This window comes from Saccopteryx leptura, chromosome 4 (assembly GCF_036850995.1).
Source record: "Saccopteryx leptura isolate mSacLep1 chromosome 4, mSacLep1_pri_phased_curated, whole genome shotgun sequence".
Classification (NCBI taxonomy): Eukaryota; Metazoa; Chordata; class Mammalia; order Chiroptera; family Emballonuridae; genus Saccopteryx; species Saccopteryx leptura.
In genome coordinates this window covers 17494456-17515109 of record NC_089506.1, presented here as the reverse complement: position 1 = coordinate 17515109, position 20654 = coordinate 17494456, and the positions used below count along the sequence as shown (strand labels likewise).

Genomic DNA, 20654 nt, shown 5'->3' with positions numbered 1-20654 from the left:
ATGAATAACTGGTTTACAACTAAAAAGGCAAACTAATTGTTCCCTAAACTTTATATTATGTGGTTTCCAGTTTAGCCTATTTGGTTATTTCGGGGACCGCTAAGGCAGAATTTACCCTGAGCATAAGCGAATTCGACTAAGACCATTGGATCTATAATCTTCATACAACATCAGGGTGGTTAACTCTTTTGCGGACTGGCATGATATTTCTGGCAGACTGGTCCACGAACCAGCCATTGAAAAACACTGTTCTAGAATTCTTTCCTTACATATTAAAGAAAAACAAAAATACTGTATACTACTATAATTTAAAAACTAGGTAAATGTTTCCCTCTCCCTCCTAAGAATATATATTTGGACAAAGCTGTAAAACGTACATCAAATATGGATCTAAGCTGTCTACGAGCTTGGTAGCTTGTGTCAAAGGCACAGACCCAGTCCCATTCACCTCTGTCTCCTCTGCCCCACAAAGGCCAACACATCACAGAAGCCTCTGTAGGAAATGAACACAGGTTCGTTGAATTGACCTCCACTATAGAACAAGCAAACTGAACTGTTTTCTCCTTGACATGTCATGCATACTCATCTTCAAAACTATGATTAAAAAATATCTAAAGTACTCAAATTACTTTCTCACCCCAGGGTTTCCCTTAGGTAACAATAGTTTTTGTTGCTATGCCAAGAGCCAATATTCACAGAAACTGATTTTCTCAATGAGTTTTAACTAGTTCCTGAATTGACATCCTGGTAGCCTATCAGGGAAGAGTAAGTAAGCAAAGAAAATCTGTTCTGTTTTTTGTGTTGTGTGTTTTTGTTTTTTTTTACAGAGACATAGAGAGAGTCAGAGAGAGGGATAGATAGGGACAGACAGGAATGAAGAGAGATGAGAAGCATCAATCATTAGTTTTTCATTGCAACACCTTAGTTGTTCATTGATTGCTTTCTCATATGTGCCTTGACTGTGGGCCTTCAGCAGACCGAGTGACCCCTTGCTCAAGCCAGCAACCTTGGGGCCACGCTGGTAAGCTTTGCTCAAACCAGATGAGCCCGTGCTCAAGCTGAAGATCTTGGGGTCTCGAACCTGGGTCCTCCACATCCCAGTCCGACGCTCTATCCACTACGCCATTGCCTGGTCAGGCAAAGAAAATCTGTTTTGAGGTCATTGTACAACATACTCTTTTAGGAATGGATGGAAATTCTAAAAAGTCCCCAAAGCAACTCTGGGAGTTAGTTACCTTCAAAGTGTTCTTTGACCTATAACTATAATCAACCTCATTTTTCAAAGCAATGACCTAAGTATAGTATGGAAAGCTACACAGAGTTAGACCAAAAAAAAAAATTAAATGAAAGAATGTTAATGCTAATACGGCTTGGAGGTGCATAGATGTATAACAAGCAAATTATTGTTGGTCTAAGAGACTATCTAGAGTTGAAAAATACCTACTAGAAATGTCCTCATCCCACATTTCTAGAGAGGGACTCAGGTATCAAATGAGTTGGCAAAAGCATACCTGGATGAATTACATCTGATCTTACCAATCATCAACATAAAGCGAGTCCCGAAACAAACCGGGTACCGCCTCCCATGGGCCCACCCCTCCACATCCCTGCCCCCACGCAGTGACAACGACTGCCTCGGTGGGTAAGCATCCTTACCTCAGACAGCAGGTGCTGAATCACGACTGTTAATGCTTCAAACTTGGTGTTGCCACAGGAAACAAGCTGTTTAAGGTGCAGGATAAACCTACTTTGGCTTTCACATTTTGTTTTACACTGAGCCAACTCAAGTGTTTTCTCAGAGGCGAGCACATCTGGAGACGTCTGTGTTTGGATACATAAACTTCTGGGAGTCTTCTGTCTGCCGTTTTCAACTGCAAGAGGAATTAATAAGAGGTAGGAAAATATATGATTTTGATTTTTATAATAATCACCATATACATTCCAATACAACCAGATAAGCCACAGAAATGCATGTAAGTTATGTTTACATAAGGAAAGCATATGAATGAGAACTGGAATTAATCAAATATCTAGATGTTTGCATATGATAAACACAGACAATGGCTTTAAATTCTGACTTTAAAAGATTTCTATGGAGCAGAAAATTAGCCACACAAAACAAATAGATTTAACAATCGTGAAACAGAAATATTGTGTGCAAAATAATACTGATTTCATAGCTTCTTCATTTTTCTATGTAAAATCGGCATAGAAAACTGTCACAATTACTCTGACTCTATATTCTGTTCACAAATGCTGAAAGAAAAACAGAAATTACTGGACTTTAAATGCCTTTCCCTCCTCCTACACATTTTTTGGTTTTTTTTTTTTTTTTTTTGCAAACTCCCCATTGTTTCCTTGCTGATGTTCTGGTCATTATAAAGATTTATACCGCCGATGAGTTATTTCCTAATCTCTAATAAATCATCATGTATATCTAAAATCTACTCACATTTTGTCCCTGAAGTTCATTGTTAAGACTACTATACGCTGTTCCATTTTCTATCAAACACAAGCTTTGCTGGTTATTTCCCTTCCGAGTAGTAATAGCTTGAGTATTTTTTAAAAGCTCATGCTAGTACTCAAATCCAACTGAGATGCCATGCAAAGTGATTATTCACTTCCTACGCCACGGTGCCCGGGGAATTACTCTATTTTAAATGAAAGATTGTTTAGTTTTGTATCCATTCCAAATGTCTCAGTCATTTTTAATATCAAACAGAATTAGAAAAACAGGAAGCAAGCAGCTTAGCTTCTTGAAAGAAGTAGGCCAAATAATCAAATCTAAATCTGAAAAAGAAAAAGCTACAAGAAACTAAAAACAAAACAAAACGACAACCTCCAAATGTCTCCTTGTTCTCCTAGGCATTCCCTATGACATCCATATTCTGTAGTAACAAACCCAAGACCACTTTACAAACAGTAATTCTTTCCTTTAGATTTTCAGGGGAAGGAAAACTACAGTGAGTTTTTGAAGGAAAATAAACAAAGGAACCTCAGTATCCAGGTTCCAAGAGTCAATGGCAAAAAGCATTCAATATACTCTTTAAGTTAAAAACGGAAAAAAAGCTTTCATTTTCTACGCGTGCTTTCCATGGTTAACTCATATTTGTACTGATGCTTGATAATTCCCAGTTCTATTAATAAAATGACTAAAATATCTACTGTGTTGTAAAATGACTTGAAAGTGTTTATCCGCTATTCTTTGTTAGTCATCATTAATCGCTGTCCGTCAATAACTGCCAATTCCCCAGCCGATGGAGGAACTAAGAGTCACAATACTGAAGTCCTGAAGAACAGCTTGGTCGAGTCACTATATTAATGAAAAAGAATTTAAATATTTCACAACAGGTCAAACTCTCTGGGCTTTGTATTCCTTTATTTTATGTCATTTCCTAAAATGTTCTTAGAAATTACATTCTTCCTATACATATAATAATAATTATATGGTATTTTGCTGTTCATCGAGTGTCCCACTGTCCTCTCTTTTGGTCCTCCCAGTCACCCTTGATAGGGAAGGTGACGGTGACAGTCAAGGGTGTGAAGGGCCTGGCCCAGGTGTCAACACCCCTCCCCTCATGGAACCGGTTATAAAGTCAGAACCAGGCCTCTGAAGCCAAGTCTCTGCTGTTCCCACACATTCTGTAACGTGCCGATGGGGTGGAAATGTAATATATTTCCTAACTAAAACATAGTACATATGTAATAATCTCGATGAAATGTTACTTTAATACATTCAAGCTCATTATCTGAGAACTCTTCATTTCAATAAACCTACATATAAACATCTAATTTTGTACAGTGTTTTATATATTTTATACAAACAGAACAGCAATCAATGTTTTTTAACTGATCATCTAGAATTTACTGCAACATATGTAGATTTCAGTTCATTTCCCTGATTCCTGATTGATATCATTGCTGTATGTCCTACCAATACTTACTGAAATATTTATTTGATTGACATTACTTTGAGTTCATCATTTCTTAAATCCTTAACAATGTTTGATTTACTGTATAGAATTTACATGCTAATAAATTTTATAATTTAACACAATATCAAAGTTTTAAAACTGTTAGTTTATATGTAAAATCTGAATGGTAAATCTTTCATATTAACATTTTTTGAAGAAAACATTCTTTAATATTTTTATTTACTTAGTCTCTCAGATTCATTTTAGTATTTAGTAGTAACTTCTCGAAGTTATTTCATAAGGAAATATATTGAATTAAATGTAAATTAACATACTAAATATTGTTCTTCACATTCAGTTCCAGAATACAGGTACTATCTCTATAGGACCAAATTTAAAATTTTCCTTCAAATAATCTCTTGTACCAAAGTCAGCCCATACTTAAGAATTTACGTTTGCCTCTTTTGTGAACTAATGTTTTTTTTCACTGTATTATCAAGATTGTTTAAAATTTAATTTACAACTTGGCCCTTGCGAGTTGGCTCAGAGGTGGAGCATCAGCCCAGCATGTAGAAGTCCCAGGTTCAATTCCCAGTCAGGGCACATAGGAGAAGCGACCATCTGCTTCTCCACCCTCCCTCTCTTCCCCTCCCACAGCCATGACTCTAATGGTTTAAGCAGAGTTGGCCAGGGGTACTGAGGATGGCTCCATGACCTCACCTCAACAGCTTCAACAGCTCGGTTGCTGAGCAACAGAGCTGTAACCCAGATGGGCAGAACATTACGTGGTAGGGCCTTGCCAGGTAGACCCCCATTAGGGCACACGCAGGAGTCTGTCTCTGCCTCCCCACTTCTCATTTAATAAAAAGAAATTTTACAACTTTACTGAAAGTATCTGCTAGTAATACTGTCTGACTACACACTCCTTGTTTCTCAATGGATCTAAAGTACAGTGTATCTTAAAATAATATATTTATATCATGCTGTGAATCTGTCAATATATTTTTTAAGTGTTCAAAAACTGAGTTGGGGCCCTGGCCAGTTGGCTCAGTGGTAGAGCATCGGCCTGGCATGCAGGAGTCCCGGGTTCGATTCCCGGCCAGGGCACACAGGAGAAGCGCCCATCTGCTTCTCCACCCCTCCCCCTCTCCTTCCTCTCTGTCCCTCTCTTCCCCTCCCGCAGCCAAGGCTCCATTGGAGTAAAGATGGCCCGGGCACTGAGGATGGCTCTGTGGCTTCTGCCTCAGGCGCTAGGATGGCTCTGGATGCAACAGAGCGACGCCCCAGATGGGCAGAGCATCGCCCCCTGGTGGGCTTGCCGAGTGGATCCCGGTCGGGCACATGCAGGAGTCTGTCTGACTGCCTCCCCGTTTCCAGCTTCGGAAAAATGCAAAACAAACAAACAAAAAAAACTGAGTTGGTATTGTAGACTCCTTACCAGGCCATTGAATCTGTTCTCATTTTTAACAGGTTTTTATTTTAATTGGATTAATGTTGTTAAAAGCTGTTGTTATGCCATAGTGGCTTCCAGTTTTTGAGACAAGCACTTCACCCTTCCAGATCCGTCAGTGTGACCGTGTAAGCTGTTCCTCAGCTTGTCGCTGAGGATTCAGACAACTTAGGTCCTCAAGTGGCTGGCATCTGTACGCGTCCTCTATTATATTTCATTTGCTTTAGTTTGGCATAACAAAATGGCATTTGTGCTTAAAAAGGTCCCATTCCCCTATTTTGAAACTGTTTAATATATCAGGGCATATCTATTCTTTGAAAAATTTTAAAATGTTCTAGGACCCAAAACTATATGAAGAATGCTCTCAAGATCACTCCAGAATGAACTTAAGTCACTTTTGCTAAGACACTCCCTGAAAAACACCAACTGCCCACGTGTGATTGCATTCCCGTCCTGCAAGTGTCCTGGCTCTCAGCTGCACTTCCATGGGCTTTGCCTGGTCGCCAGAGGCGGATTAAGGTCGGTTGAGCCCCTTCCCTCCCCGGCGCAGAAGAAAATATTGGGCCCCTTGTCATTAGAAAAAAGTGTAAAGTTGGGGTTTTGCAGGGCCCTTCAGAAGTCTAGGCCCAGGGCGCCCGCTGTTAAACCCGCCTCTGCTGGTTGCTGATTCACCTTCAAGGTGCAGTTACGCGCCAGGGTGTGAACTCCATCTAATTAGAGGAGGAGGAGAAGGAAAGAGGCTGCTCCCGTAAAACCCACGCTGTCCAGACACCAGCCTCTTTTTCTCTCAGGCTTTCTGAGTGGCCTGAGAACTGGAATTGCAAGAGTGGGGGGAAGCCCATTTGTCCGCGTCAGCTCCTAAGTGTCCAGTCATAAAAACCCAAGCATCACGCCTAGAACACAAACTGTGTCAGGTACTGACAAAAAATCCCCGGGTCTGTACATCACGATGCAGTTTGAAATGCCACCTGAGAATCTCATCCAAACATTTAAAACAAATCTGGTCACATCTCTCTGCATAATTTCACTTACTCAAATGGACGTTTGAAAACATAAAAGCTTTGGTGACGCCGTCTCTGACACACCCTAGCACAAACTACTGAATTCATAGTTGGGAAGCCAGAATTGATCCTATTATGAATACTACACAGGAGTAAAATGACATTTATAGAGGAGTTTTCACTGCAATCTATTTTGCAAAGAAAAGATAAAAGAAACAACCTATAATATCCATAATTAGAGGACTGGTTATATAAATTACAGTCCATTTATACAGTGGACCACCACCACCCCATCGCTGAACTAAGAAGCTCTCTGTGGTAAATGAAAAACAAACACATGCTAACGAACAATGTAGATAATATGCCCCGTTGTATAAAGATGGGACTATAAGACTATATTTTCTTTTTTGCTTATAGATGCATAACAAAATGATTGTGCAATACTTATGAAAGTTTAACAATGATTACTTTTCCAGGGAAGGGAACAGGCAGACACAACATATTCTAATGCATTTTTTAAAATACTTTTTCATCATGGGGTAACTATTACCTATTCAAAATGAAAACGTAAAATTATTTTTAAAAGGTGGTTAAAATGAACTCTGAGTGTTTAAAATCTTTACTACTTAGCCATTGAGAAAACACAATCCGCGTTTCTTCCTCGGGGCATCTAGACGGGAATCTAAGTAACACGGGCTTTGTTGCCTGTGGATACTCAAAGCAGATGTGCACTTAAGGAGAAGAGAAAGCACTGACGTATTCTTCTTCTAAGAGTGCATGTTTTCAAATTTTAACAGAAGAGCCAATAAGCTAACAGACTGAGCTCTACCTAGAGCTGGAAAAGCAAGTTGTGACCTCAATCTTCCACTCCATATACTGTGCTCCCTCAGGACAAAATTGTACCCCATGGGAGCAGCTTGACCCAGTTTGAACAGCCTCCCCCCCCCCCTCACTCCCAGCTCAACTGAAGACCAGAGATAATGTAAAAATCTCCGGTGATGCTCAAAGCCCCCAGTGCTCAAAAATAGGGTATTTGAAAATACGAAGACACAACAGTTTCCCTTAAATCCTACGGGATTCGTTATTTATAGGAAATGAGCATTCCGTGAACCAAACTTTGCCCTTGCATTCCATTTATTAACATATTGCCACTTTGATAACACAGCTAGATTAAAAAGCACAAAATATTTTATTAAACTTAGTAACAGGATATGTCCTGATTTCTAAGAATCAGTTTATTCAAGAACCTTAACACTAAATGTTAACTGCTACGTAGATTTAGATCTCTCTCAACATGGTAATTACCACGATCACGTCGGACCCAACCTTCCCAGGCTTCATTCTACTGAAACTGAAACCTCCGTCAGGAAAACAAAAGTCCTGAGTCAAAGACACTTGCTTACCTGAAGAACAGCTGGATAACAAAAACAGCTGAAGAACACTGTTTGCTTTCTACTCAGAAACCTCAATTTAATAAAATTTAAAACCAGCCTAGTGAACTTACTTGGCATTTTCTTAGAGTAGTGGGTGCTGAGAAACAGACCCATTGTTCGGGCTCACATATCTATTCTTATCTGAGAGCAGGCAAGTCATTCCACGCTCGGTGTTTTCTACTAGACCCTGCACTGAAAACTAGTGTTTGTGGGTTGATAAAATGTAGATAATGAACTAATGGAATGGACAGGGTTCTCTACATTTCTACCTGCACCCTGGACAGATAACTAGTTACCTTCTTTCTGCTTTAATCTGTACCTGTCTATCTATACTGCTCACAAAAATGAGGGGATATTTCAAAATGAATATGCAGCTATAAAATATCCCCTCATTTTTGTGAACAGAATAAAAGCCTTAATAGAAACACCCAGCTCTCCACTTCTCTTCCAGTGTTTCCTCAGCATTAGATGATGGGCATTTACCCTGGGACGTTCCATGTAAACAAAACATTAAAATGCAGATTATGGGGAAATACCATATTTTTCACTCCGTAAGACGCACCTGACCATAAGACACACCTAGGATTTTAAGAAGGAAAATAAGAACAAAAATATTCTGAACCAAATGGTGTGTTAAAATATCTAATAAAATAACTGTATTTTTCACTCCATAAGACACACGGGCATTTTCCCCTCTGCTTTGGGGGGTGGGGGAGTGCGTCTTATGGAGCGAAAAATATGGTATGTGATCTAATAAGAGGGAGCTTCCAGTTAAGAAGTGAGTGCCCAGATGACTACTGCTCATCCAGTAAGTGTGTCCTGGCCACCTTCCTTGACAAGTGTGGTCCACGCTTTTAAGAAACTTCTCTGTAGCAGAAGACAGAAATATGTCATCACTGCTGACAACAGGATTTGATAATTAGGTAACAGAATTATGTATAAGGTATGGCGAGCATTCAGATAGAGAAACACCTAGCTTTGGTTCTGCAGACAGAGAAGGACGCCTGCACACATGGCAGACAGGCCAGCAAGTGCCAGGGCGCAGAGAGGTCCAGGGGGCCCTGGGGGCCCCGGAAGCCAGTGCTGACAACAAAGCCTGCATCTCGGAAGCTGCAGCAAGATGACGTGGCTGGAAGCACAAATGGGGGCGAGAGCACATGCCATACAAGGCTCACCCTGTAGGGGCCCGGGGGGCCCTGTGGGAGAAGACCTGAGGGTCAGGGCACAAGGGAGGCCCCGCCAGAGACACTCACAGGTCGTAGGCAGTAAGAGGAGACAGGAAAACAGCAATGTGTTCGTGAGGCAGAACTGGAGGATTCGGACCAGTGGGCTCAAGGGAATCTGGGTGAGTCACAAGTTCCCAGGAAGTAACACTAAGAGGAGTAGACCAGCGACTGTGAGGACAGCCAGAGGGGCAGGTGTGGGGCGTGGCGAGGAAGGGGTAATGATGTACTCTCACGCTGCTTCTTATTCTCCTAAAGGGTCTATTCTACCCACGTGCTCCTCAGTGTTTCCAAATTTAAAGGTCCACCAAGTCATTTTCCTGAGGAGCAATCAGCTCTGTATTCCTCATTGTCCTGAACACTGCCCTAACACACTATTAACACACTTTCTACTTGTATCTATGAACAGTGAAAGCACAGCGACCCATATAATCTTACCAAGATATTCTTAAAAAGTTATTCATGTCATCAATTATTAAACTTGTGTAAAACTTAACAATGCATGAATAGGCTACCCACCATAAATAACACTACTTATAAAACATTAACCTTTAGTTAACACATTTCAAGTATATAAAAGCCATATTTTAAGTTGAGAAGATTCTTTCTCAATGTATTATTTTATAACTGAAAACTCATTCATTAAAATCAAATATTAATCTCTATGCCCAAACAACAAAAGTGACTTGAAAACGTTTAATTAACATAATTACAAAATAGGGTTAATCATTACCAAAACACTTTCATATCATAAAAGAGAGAAAACAACAAGGTCTATTGTGAGATTCAACCTGTTAAATGATGTACTTCCCTTATTTATAAGCAGCTAATGTTAGCTTTTGAGAAATCACGGTTTTGCCTTCTCTGTGGCAGAAACTATAATAAGGCTCTTTCCCGTCTTATACCTGCATGCACTAAAGAGACTGGAGAAGTCAAGCACTCAATATCCCAGACTCCCTTGTGAGTAGAGACAGCCATGTGACTGAGACTTAGCCAATGAGATGTAAGCTTTGGTGGTATGGCACCACCCCTCCCCTATTTCTCTTTTTATCCTGCCTGGAACAGCCATTGTGAGATCAGGAGGCAACAGCCAGTAGTAAGAAAACAGCAGAGATGTTGATCCTGACACTGCCGAGCCACTGAACAATGTCAGAGCTGCTTTTTAGGGGAGACAATCAGCTCCTTCTTAGTTGTCTTAGCAAACTGCAGCTAAAAGCACTTCTGCTTGACAGCCTCCAAAATGAATACCACACATAAGAACATAATTTGATCTTCCTCATTCTAATTGAACAAATTTATTTACATTTTGCCTCTCTTACAGAAAATCTAGTCAAAATAGTTCCCTTTTGTGCAGCTTCAAGTAAATAAAAAGATTTTGTTCTGTTGATAATAGCTCTCCAGTCCTTCTTTAATACACACACACACACACACACACACACACACACATCCCTCCCTTTTGCCATAGTAATGGCTTTTAATGTCACTACCTCAGCAAAAAGCATTCTACTTTTTAGTGCAAGCGCCTTCACTTGAATCAAAGAGAGCAGTTACTCTTTATGGTTTAAAATGGTACTTTCCAGAATAATTAATAAAGCTATCTCCAGCTTCATAGAAAAACTAGAGTCTAATGAAACTGGTAGCAAATATATTTCTCCTTTCTTTTGCCTTCACGGACTCATTATGATAGGATCATATATGTTGAGGCAAGATTCTGAAATAGACTAAGCTGACCACCGACAGGGGAGACCACTGCCAGCAATTCAGCAACTCAGTGAAATCGCTTCTCGCCTTCTTAGAAGATGTCAGCATTTCCCTGACGCCGAGATCTTCATCCATGCCTGACATCCTGCAGCGTCACTCAGAACTCTGACAAATGCACATTCTTCTCTGGCCCCGGTTTACAGAGAAAATTACATCCTGGATCCAACAACGTACTTTGTCAATGGGCCCCCCAGAGGAACAACACATTAACGTATGGCACACTGTGCCTGCTTAAGGGCTCAGCGGAAGAGCCTGTTCTGTGGGTCCCTATCACACCCATCCTGACTGCTAGCGCCTCTCTCCGCCGTCTATGCCCAGACATTAAAATTCCTTTATGTTCCCGAAGGAGCCGTCCTCTCCCTCACCTCCAGGCTTGTACATGCTGTTTACACTTTTTTGTTTCTTGGCTAATTCCACACGCGTCCTGAGATCCCAGCTTAGACAGCCCTTCTTCGGAACAGCCTGGGTAAAGTTAGCATGCTCATGCTCACCTGCTAGAAGCGGCCTGGGTGCCTCGTCTATGCCCTATCATGTTTACCTGATGTTCTCTGTCTGTCTCCCTCCATTAAATTGTGGGCTAGGTAAAGACAGGGGCCGGGTGTGGCTGAGTCCTGGCTCTACTTTCACCATCTAGCAATGTTCCTGACACGTAGTATACATCTAATAAATAATTATTGATGAAATGAATGAATGGATGCTGCCACATGAAAAACAGTTTAGAGGCAGGGAAAGGCTGGTGCCAAAGACCAAAAATGTAAAAACCTTCAAATAGCCCCAAGTATTAGGTTAGATTATATGAAACCGTCATGACATTTGACCATTTTTTTACTTGCAAAAAGAGTTATTTCAAATGTTTCAACCTACCAGTAAAACCTGAACCAGAGTAGTGGCAGTGGGAAAAAGAAATAAATAATAGAGATTTCATAGGACAGAGTTTTAGATTCATATAACCAACTATTTACAGATAAATGAGAAAGAACAAGAATTCAAACGTGACTGAGATTTGATGACAGGATAAAGGAAAAACATGGTGTTATGGAGAAAAATAAATATATCAGGAGTATTAACTGAGTCTGAGAGATAAGGAAAAAATTATTTTAGATAAGATAAATTTGGCCCTGGCTTGTTGGCTCAGTGGTAGAGCGTCAGCCCGGCGTGTGGATGTCCTGGGATCGATTCCTGGTCAGGGCACACAGGAGAAGCGCCCATCTGCTTCTCCCTCCCTTCTCCCTCTCCCTTCTCTCTTTCTCTTCTCCTCCCTCAGCCATGGCTCAATTGGTTTGAGCACATTGGCCCGGACACTGAGGATGGCTCCGTGGAGCCTCCACCTCAAGTGCTAAAAATAGCTCAGTTGCGAGCATGGGCCCAGATGGACAGAGCATCAGCCCAGATGGGGATTACCAGGCAGGTCTTGGTCGGGGTGCATGTGGGAATCTGTCTCTCTATCTCTCCCCTCCTCTCACTTGGAAAGGAAAAGAAAAAAAGATGAATTTTCAGGTCTCAGTAATACATCCAGGGTTTCAAAATCTATAGCCAAAAAATTCACAGAATCTCAGGTTAAAGGGACCTCAAGAATCATCTCATCGTATTCCTTTATTTTGTAGCCCTGTATAATGAGGTGATCAAGGTCACTCACTTCAGTAACTCGCAGAACCAAGGCTACAACCCTGGACTCTGGGAATCCGGGTCGACACCACTGCCACTATGGCAATCAATACAACTTCCTTTAGTAAGAATACAAACACGAGCTGCTGCTTACAGCCGTGTGGATGAGAACAGACGCAATGGCTTCACTATCCACTCTACTGGAAGATTTCTCAGACCTTCCAGTTATGTAACATGGATAAGCTCACAAAAGATTCTTATGGGGGTAAGCAGAATTACATACTTAACATAATATTAAAATGTTCTCCATGCACAAAACTCTTTTTTTTTCATCATATTATTCACTAAACTACCAGAATTATAGCAAAATTCAAAGCCGGGAAAAATCTATAAGCCAGAAATTCTAATCAGAGGTCCCAGTTTTCGTTCCATCTCTGCCACAGACAGTGTGGCCTTAGGCAAGTTAGTTCATGTCTCTGGGTCTCAGATATCTTGGTGTAAAATTAGATAAACTTAGACCTCCTCTAAGCGGACTGTAGCTCTAGAAATTATGACTGCAATCAAATGAAGGTTTCAAAATTATTTTTATATAAATTCGGAAAATCAAATGTAGCTAAAATCTCCCTATTAGTCAAACTCCGGTAATGAAAGCCTGTCCCTTTTGTTTACGCTGCCCGGGAGAGCTATCTGCTTCACAAAAATACTGCAAAGCACCTAAAATGTTCACTAATAGAAGACTGGTTAAATAAATCATGGCTTGCCCAACAACGCTGCACGACCATTAAAAAGAATGAGTTAGATAAATAGGTGCTAACGTGAAAATCCAAGATGTAGTAACTTTAAAGAGTAAGCCATAGAAGGGTATATATAGTATGCTTCCAGTTTTGTGTAACAAAAGAAGGATATAAAAGCTCTCCACAGGCTCATGCATGATCAGCAAAGTATCAGGAGGCTAAGATGCACCCGTGACAGTGGCTGCCTTCTGGGGAGAGAAGGGGACCTGGGTGGAAAGGAGGAGTCCTTGGGACCGTAGAACCTTCTGTACCGTTTGTTCCTTTTAACTTGGAGCATGGATTCTTTCTTTAAGTTAAAATTAAAAGCTTTCGGAAACTATTTTAGATCGTGTAAATTATTACAAATACAGGGCACCCTTTGTTCTAATGTTTTCATCTTTTTGTTTTCTAAGGTTGACAGAAATCACAGTGACATTTAGGCTGGGAGAAACAGAGCCACTGTCTGTCTCCTGACTTCCTGCAAATACCTGCAGCCGACGGCTCAGAGCAGAGGGGAGGGCTGGCCGCTCAGCGACAGGCTGAGGGCAGTTATGAAACACGAGGAAGAGGGGCTGGAAAAAATAGGACTCATCCCGCAGAGAAAGGGGATGCCTCTGGGAAAACTACAGTCAGCCGAGAAACATCTCCAGGGACAGAGATGAAAAACAAGACATCCAAGGGCTGCAACCCATACGAAACAAGAAAAATATCCTCTGTTTACATGCCCAGACAATCTCATTACAGCTAACACTAACCAGCCGAAATTAAAGACAACCGCGCTCCAGTGTTCATAGCACAAAATCAACTTAATTTACCATGTTTGCAATTATCATCCGGAACAAGACGCAGCCATGTGAAGCTACTGAGTCCCTTCAAAGGGACACGCAGGTTTACATGTGTCTAAAATACACACTGCATTTATTTCTATCTTAGGCACAGGAAATAAAAAGCAGATACAAGCACAGACATCAGAGGCGGTCTTTTGCAATAGCAAACATTTTCACTAGGAAGCTTGGAAAACTTAATTTGAGGTTCGCTGATTAGCTCTCCACAACTTTCAGGATGTCTTATTTCAGAAATCTTTAGAATGTGGAAATCTTTCAGTATATAAAACTAACATCCTAATCTCAGTGAGAAATTACATAATGAAAAACTACAGAAACCCTCTCATCTCATCTCATCCTTTCAGGGAAGGAAAAACATTCTGGATTTTTTACCTATGTGCTATTTCCCAAATCACTGGAAGTAAAATGTAATTTAATAGGTGCCAATTTTCATAGATTTGGTTGGCATAGAGAAAAAAAGCTAGGGAGCCCATGGCAACAATTATGCTTGCTATAAACAAACCAAGCACACATCTGCCTGCAAACAGTAAAGGCACCATACTCCCATGTGTTGAGACAACAGAAAACTGCTTTTTTTTTTTTTTTCACAAGTTAAGCCTAGCTCTCTCATAGAGAGAGCTTTCTTCCTCCATTTATCTATCCCCCTTTGAAAATTTCTGCAAACATCTGCAAGTTAAACAAGATGTCTCCCCATGCAACACCAAACATAAATCAATGCAAAACAAACCTGTATGGAAAATAACAGTGCTTTTCCTAAACCCTGAAGGAAGGCGAAGATTTCGAAGCAGTCCTTTGGCGGTCAGACGCACGTGAATGGTGGATAAGGAGAATTTGGGAGACAACAACATGTCTTCAGAGCAGGTGGGAAGATTACACAGAAGAAACAGCTTCCGTGGACTATCACATACTGTCTTTTTAAACTCAGCGCTCGTCGGGGCCAAGAAATACAGTGAGAGAAAACATGCCTACATAGCAAATGTCATTCCAGTGCACACGCACGCGCACACGCGCACACACGCACACACACGCACACACACACACAGAGAAAAACACCCCAGAGCTATCCAAGGGTTTCTGGCTTCCCTTCTCTCTCCCAGATGTTGCCAAAACAATGCTCTCCTTCTGAATAAGATCTCTCCGAGAGAGAAGCCAGCGGTAAGCAGCCGGTGAATGACATCACACAGTGCATGCTTCTGGGTTGTTATGGTTCTCATCAGAAAGGCGAAGGGGAGGAGGGAGTGGGTGGTCTTAGGCGCTTTATATAACAGCCAATAATGTCACACATTCTGTAACTACTTAGAAGACTGTTCAGGGAAATTAACTACTTATAGTGCCTCAGGTTTAGTTAGTAATTAGAAAAATATAAAGATTTCATGAAAGTGTTCTGCATTCTGATTTTTACATTTTTAATCACATTCACACTAATGGCACTGGGAAATTTTTCAGAATATTTATATGTAAAAACCTATATATAAGCCTGACCCCCTGGATAAAATTTTATTTATTTTTTTATTTTTAATTTATTGTGTTGACATGGTTTCAAGTGTCCGACTCCACATAACACCCTTGCCTGACCTGTGGTGGCGCAGTGGATAAAGCGCTGACCTGGAACTCTGGGGTTGCCGGTTCAAAACCCTGGGCTTGCCTGGTCAAGGCACATATGGGAGTCGATGCTTCCTGTTTCTCCCCCCATTTTCTCTTTCTTTCTCCCTTCTCTCTAAAAATCAATCAATAAATAAAAAATAAAAAAAATATATATATATATATAATACCCTCAATCCCCCGTGCTGTGTTCGGCATGCCCCATGCAAAGTCTCTCTCCACTCCCATTCCCATTTCACCACCTCTGCCCCCCTCCCCCTCCCTCCCCCTCCCTCTGGGGCTTGCTACCCTGTCATCTGTATCTATGTGTTATGTATGTATCATTTGGCTAGTTCTTTTACCTCCTTTGATCACGTCTCCTCTTGATAAAATTTTTAAAAATGGCTTCAAGCAATAATTGTCCCCAGCTATAATTTTTAATAAAATTTTTATAGTAATGTCAGACTGATGAAAGGTTCAAGTTCAACTTTCACACTCATGCTCTGAGGACCTCACTAATAACCAACAACAAAAGGTTAATGCAATTTCTCTAGCAGGTGTAATAGTTTCAGAGGAATAAAAATTAGTCAATTAGGCGGTATTCTAAGGACGACACACATTCCTTGACCAATTGCATTTATAGAAAGTCAGGTAGCCTCTGCAGTAATGTGCTGAGACTAGAAACACAAGGAGGGGTGTGGTTCTGTACAGTTTTTACTGGGAGCTCTAAAATGTTTATTGTGGTGGAGTGGTTTATGAAAGTACATTAAAATATGATGCCAAAACTATAAGAAAAGCACACCAGCTATATATGCTTACTTAAGTAAAGTGAATATTATTAAACTCGGAACAGCCCAAACTTTTAACATTTTTTTAACTTAAGAAAGTTCAAGAAAACAATGTATTAAAAATCATCTATGCTTGTTCCCAAGATTTTCTTTAAAAAAAGACTCAGTAAAAGAAATAAACGTAGATATTGTTAACTATAAATAATCCTATTAATTGCTATTAAATGTGCAGGAAGCATTAACTCTTTTAGAAATTTTAAAGGGCATTTACTGCTTGACAAGGGAAGCAGATAGGCAGGAAAGGAAGTTCTGAGTAATCCTTTCTCCCTCTTCACTCAACCCCCAGCCTCCCATTTTACAGGCTGTCAACAAAAGACACGAACTCACTAACTTGTCAAGGGTTAGCTGTGGGAAAGATACAACTTGTTCAAATACAGTACAGACAATGGATCATGTAAACACCCTGTACCCATGGCAACTGAAACACAAATAACTATGAAATTCAAGTTAAAAAAACCTATACTTAGGTGTTACCTTTATACTTTTTAATCAGAGTTTTATATTATTATTTTTTTTTTTATATTTTTCTGAAGTTGGAAACAGGAAGGCAGTCAGACAGACTCCCACATGCGCCTGACTGGGATCCACCCGGCATGCCCACCAGGGGGCATTGCTCTGTTGCAACCAGAGCCATTCTAGCACCTGAGGCAGAGGCCATGGAGCCATCCTCAGTGCCCGGGCAAACTTTGCTCCAGTGGAGCCTTGGCTGTGGGAGGGGAAGAGAGAGACAGAGAGGAAGGAGAGGGGGTGGGGTGGAGAAGCAAATGGGTGCCTCTCTTGTGTGCCCTGGCCAGGAATTGAACCTGGGACTCCTGCATGCCAGGCCAACGCTCTACCACTAAGCCAACCGGCCAGGGCCCAGAGTTTTATATTATTAAAAAACAACCTTTTTTTTTCACATTCTGCATATTAATACAGGGTAGGAAAAGAGTAGGTTTAGAGTTGTGTGTGCAAAACAGTTATTACTAATTACTGTACTATTATTATTATTATTTATTAATTACTGTACTATTTTTCATAGGAGCAACTGTAAACTACTTTTGCCTCATCCTATATGCTGTAACTACCTCTCCTCCAAACCCTCCCAAAACTTGTAAAAACCAAGATGTCAATCAGCATTAAAACTGTAAACAAGATAAAGCTAAATATCAATATTAAAAATAGATAATACCCCATATAAGATTTTTTTTTTGGTTTAGGTTTTGGTTTGTTAAGTAACAGTAAATTCTAAATCACCTTGGTTAAAAAGGAAATCCTTTAGCCTACTCAAATAGAGAAATTAGCAACATGTCACTCATTAGTCACCTTCACTAAAATTTCTATTTGCATCACACTAAACTATACCACATACACTAAAAGTAAATGTTGCCAATGACACTTCATAACAGCAGAGCAAGGGACTTGAAGAATAAAGAGAAGAAGGCTCCCGGTCAAGATGGCAGAGGTAAACACGGAACTCAGAACTTCCCACACCACATCAGAATTACAACCAAACTACAGAACCATCATTTAGAACCGCCTGAAATCTAGATGAACAGACATCCAACAACTAAGGATATAAAAACAGCAGCCACGTTGAGAGTGTCTGGAGGAGTGGATAGACAGAACCGGCTGGTTCTGGAGGGGTGGATAGACAGAACCGCTGGTCCCACATCCACGTGTGGCAGACAGATATTGGGAGGGACATCTTGGCTGTAGAGGTTCCCCACCCTCAGAGGCAAGGGGTCCCAGCCCCTACACCAGGCCCCCCAGTCCAGGGTTACAGTGCCAGAAAGAGAAGTCCCCACAGCTTCTGGCTATGAAAACCAGCAGGGATTGTGGCTGAGACAAAGAGCTTCTGGAATCCCACATGTGCCTCTTAAAGGTCTCATATATGGACTTACTCAGACTCACTCCCTCTGAGCTCCAGTGCTGGGGCAGCAACTCCAAAGGCACCAGGGACATATGGGAAAGAACTGAATTATTTGGCATCAAGCTGAAGGCTGGAGGGGCAGTTTTCACCCAAACTGAAGTGCGGGCAGAGGCCATTGTTCCTTTGCTGAGCCCAACCCCCACAGAGCCAGCAGGCAGGTACCATATCTGAGTCTTCATCAACCTGGCTGTCATTGCTCAGGCCATCCTGGGAATGACAAGAGACCTTGCCCCACCCAAACTACAGGCCCATTCAAGCTATTTCCAGTGACTTTTCCATACAAATGGCATGTCTTGGCTCATACTACAGACTTTCCTAAAATCTCTCAAACAAGCAGCATCTGGCTTCAGCATGTCCCATACCTCTTGCTAAGTAGCCCCAGGGCCAGCACAATCAGTAGCCAGCCTCGGTTCACAGCTTGGCCTCTCCCGGGTATCTCTAAGCCCAGCACAAGTAGCAGCCATATGTAGATCATTCTGTAGTTCATGCCAAGTGGCCCTGGGCAAAACACAGGTAGCAGGTGACCTTAGTTTGCACCTCCTTGGAAGACCCAGAGCCAATGTACCCAGAGGACAGCTTTAGATCATGCCAGAGCAACACCCAACCTCCTGCACAAGTGACATATTCAAGGGGTGGGTTCAGTGGGCATGGGAGCCCTGCTGAAGTTAGCCCTACTCTGTGGGATCGTCTACTGTGGTCCCTGCCACCCACTAGCTTAGGGGTAAATGCCTCCCATTGATACGGCAACAACAAACTAGGCTCATCTACAGAACAGTGCACACAGCATGAGTTGGGGGGTGGGGCACTCCTGGAGTGCCCAGTTTAAAGACAAAGAGAGAATATTAAAAGCAGCAAGAGAAAAGCAGTTAGTTACCTACAAGGTAGCTCCCGTAGGAGTGTCATCTGATTTCTTAATAGAAATATTGCAGGACAAAAGGGACTGGCAAGAAATATTCAAAGTGATAACAAGCAAGGACCCACAACCAAGATTACTGTGCCCAGCAAAGGTACCATTTAGAATCAAAGGAAAGATAAAGAACTTCCCAGACAAGAAAAGACTAGAGTTCATTACCACCAAACCAATATTAAAATAAATGTTAAAGGCTCTTCTTTAAGAAGAAAAAAAATGGCCAAAAAGATGAGTAATAAAATGGCAATAAATACATATCGATAAACAATTACTTGAAATGCAAATGGATTGAATACTCCAACCAAAAGTCATACGATGGCTGAATGGATAACAAAACAAAGCCCTTACACATTTTCTACAAGAGACTCACTTCATATCAAAAGACACAGACAGACTCAAAGTAAAGGGAAAGACATTTCATGAAAATGGAAACAAACAACAACAACAAAAAAGTGAGGTAGCAATATTTATACCAGACAAAATAGACTTTAAGACAAAGGCTATATAATAAGAGACAAAGAAGGATCCAGCAATTCCACTTCTGGGTATTTATCTGAAAAAAAAAAAAAAAAAAAAGCAGAACACTTCATTGAAAAGACATGCATTCATATGTTCACTGCAGCATTACTGACAACAGCCGAGATATGGAAGCAGCCTAAGTGTCCATCAATAGATGAACGGATGAAGTAGAGTGGTGGATACAAGGGAATACTTAGCCACACACACAAAAAGAATGAAATCTTGCCATCTGCAACAACATGGATGGACCTACGGGGTATTGTGCTGAGTGAAATAAGTCAGACAGAGAGAGACAAATGCCAGAGGATTTCACTTACATGTAGAATCTAAACAACAAATAGAACACAAACAGACTCACAGATACACAGAGAACATTCTGAAAGTTGCCAGGGGAGATGAGGGAGAAAGGTGAGGGATTAAGAAGTACCAACTGGCCCTGGCCGGTTGGCTCAGCGGTAGAGCGTCGGCCTGGCGTGCAGGAGTCCCGGGTTTGATTCCCGGCCAGGGCACACAGGAGAAGCACCCATCTGCTTCTCCACCCCTCCTCCTCTCCTTCCTCTCTCTCTCTTCCCCTCCCACAGCCGAGGCACCACTGGAGCAAAGATGGCCCGGGCGCTGGGGATGGCTCTGTGGCCTCTGCCTCAGGTGCTAGAATGGCTCTGGATGCAACAGAGCGACGCCCCAGAGGGGCAGAACATCGCCCCCTGGTGGGCATGCCGGGTGGATCCCGGTCGGGTGCATGCGGGAGTCTGTCTGACTGCCTCCCCGTTTCCAGCTTCGGAAAAATGAAAAAAAAAAAAAAAAAAAAAAAAAAAGACGTACCAACTGGTAGTGACAGAACAGTCATGGGGATGTAAAGTACAACAGAAGGAATATAGT

General features: G+C 41.4%; 1 protein-coding gene across 3 annotated transcripts in view; it reads right to left on the bottom strand.

The window, feature by feature from the left end:
- Window positions 1-20654, bottom strand: part of MTUS1 (microtubule associated scaffold protein 1) — a 156750-nt gene that overhangs the window by 36033 nt on the left and 100063 nt on the right. For 2 of the 3 annotated variants that reach the window (XM_066380227.1, XM_066380226.1), the window contains one exon: window positions 1657-1871. In XM_066380227.1, coding sequence (XP_066236324.1) covers window positions 1657-1871 — 215 coding nt within the window. Of the gene's footprint in view, window positions 1-1656; window positions 1872-14732; window positions 15161-20654 lie in introns of those variants that run through there. The other variant, XM_066380228.1, reaches the window with a different exon arrangement.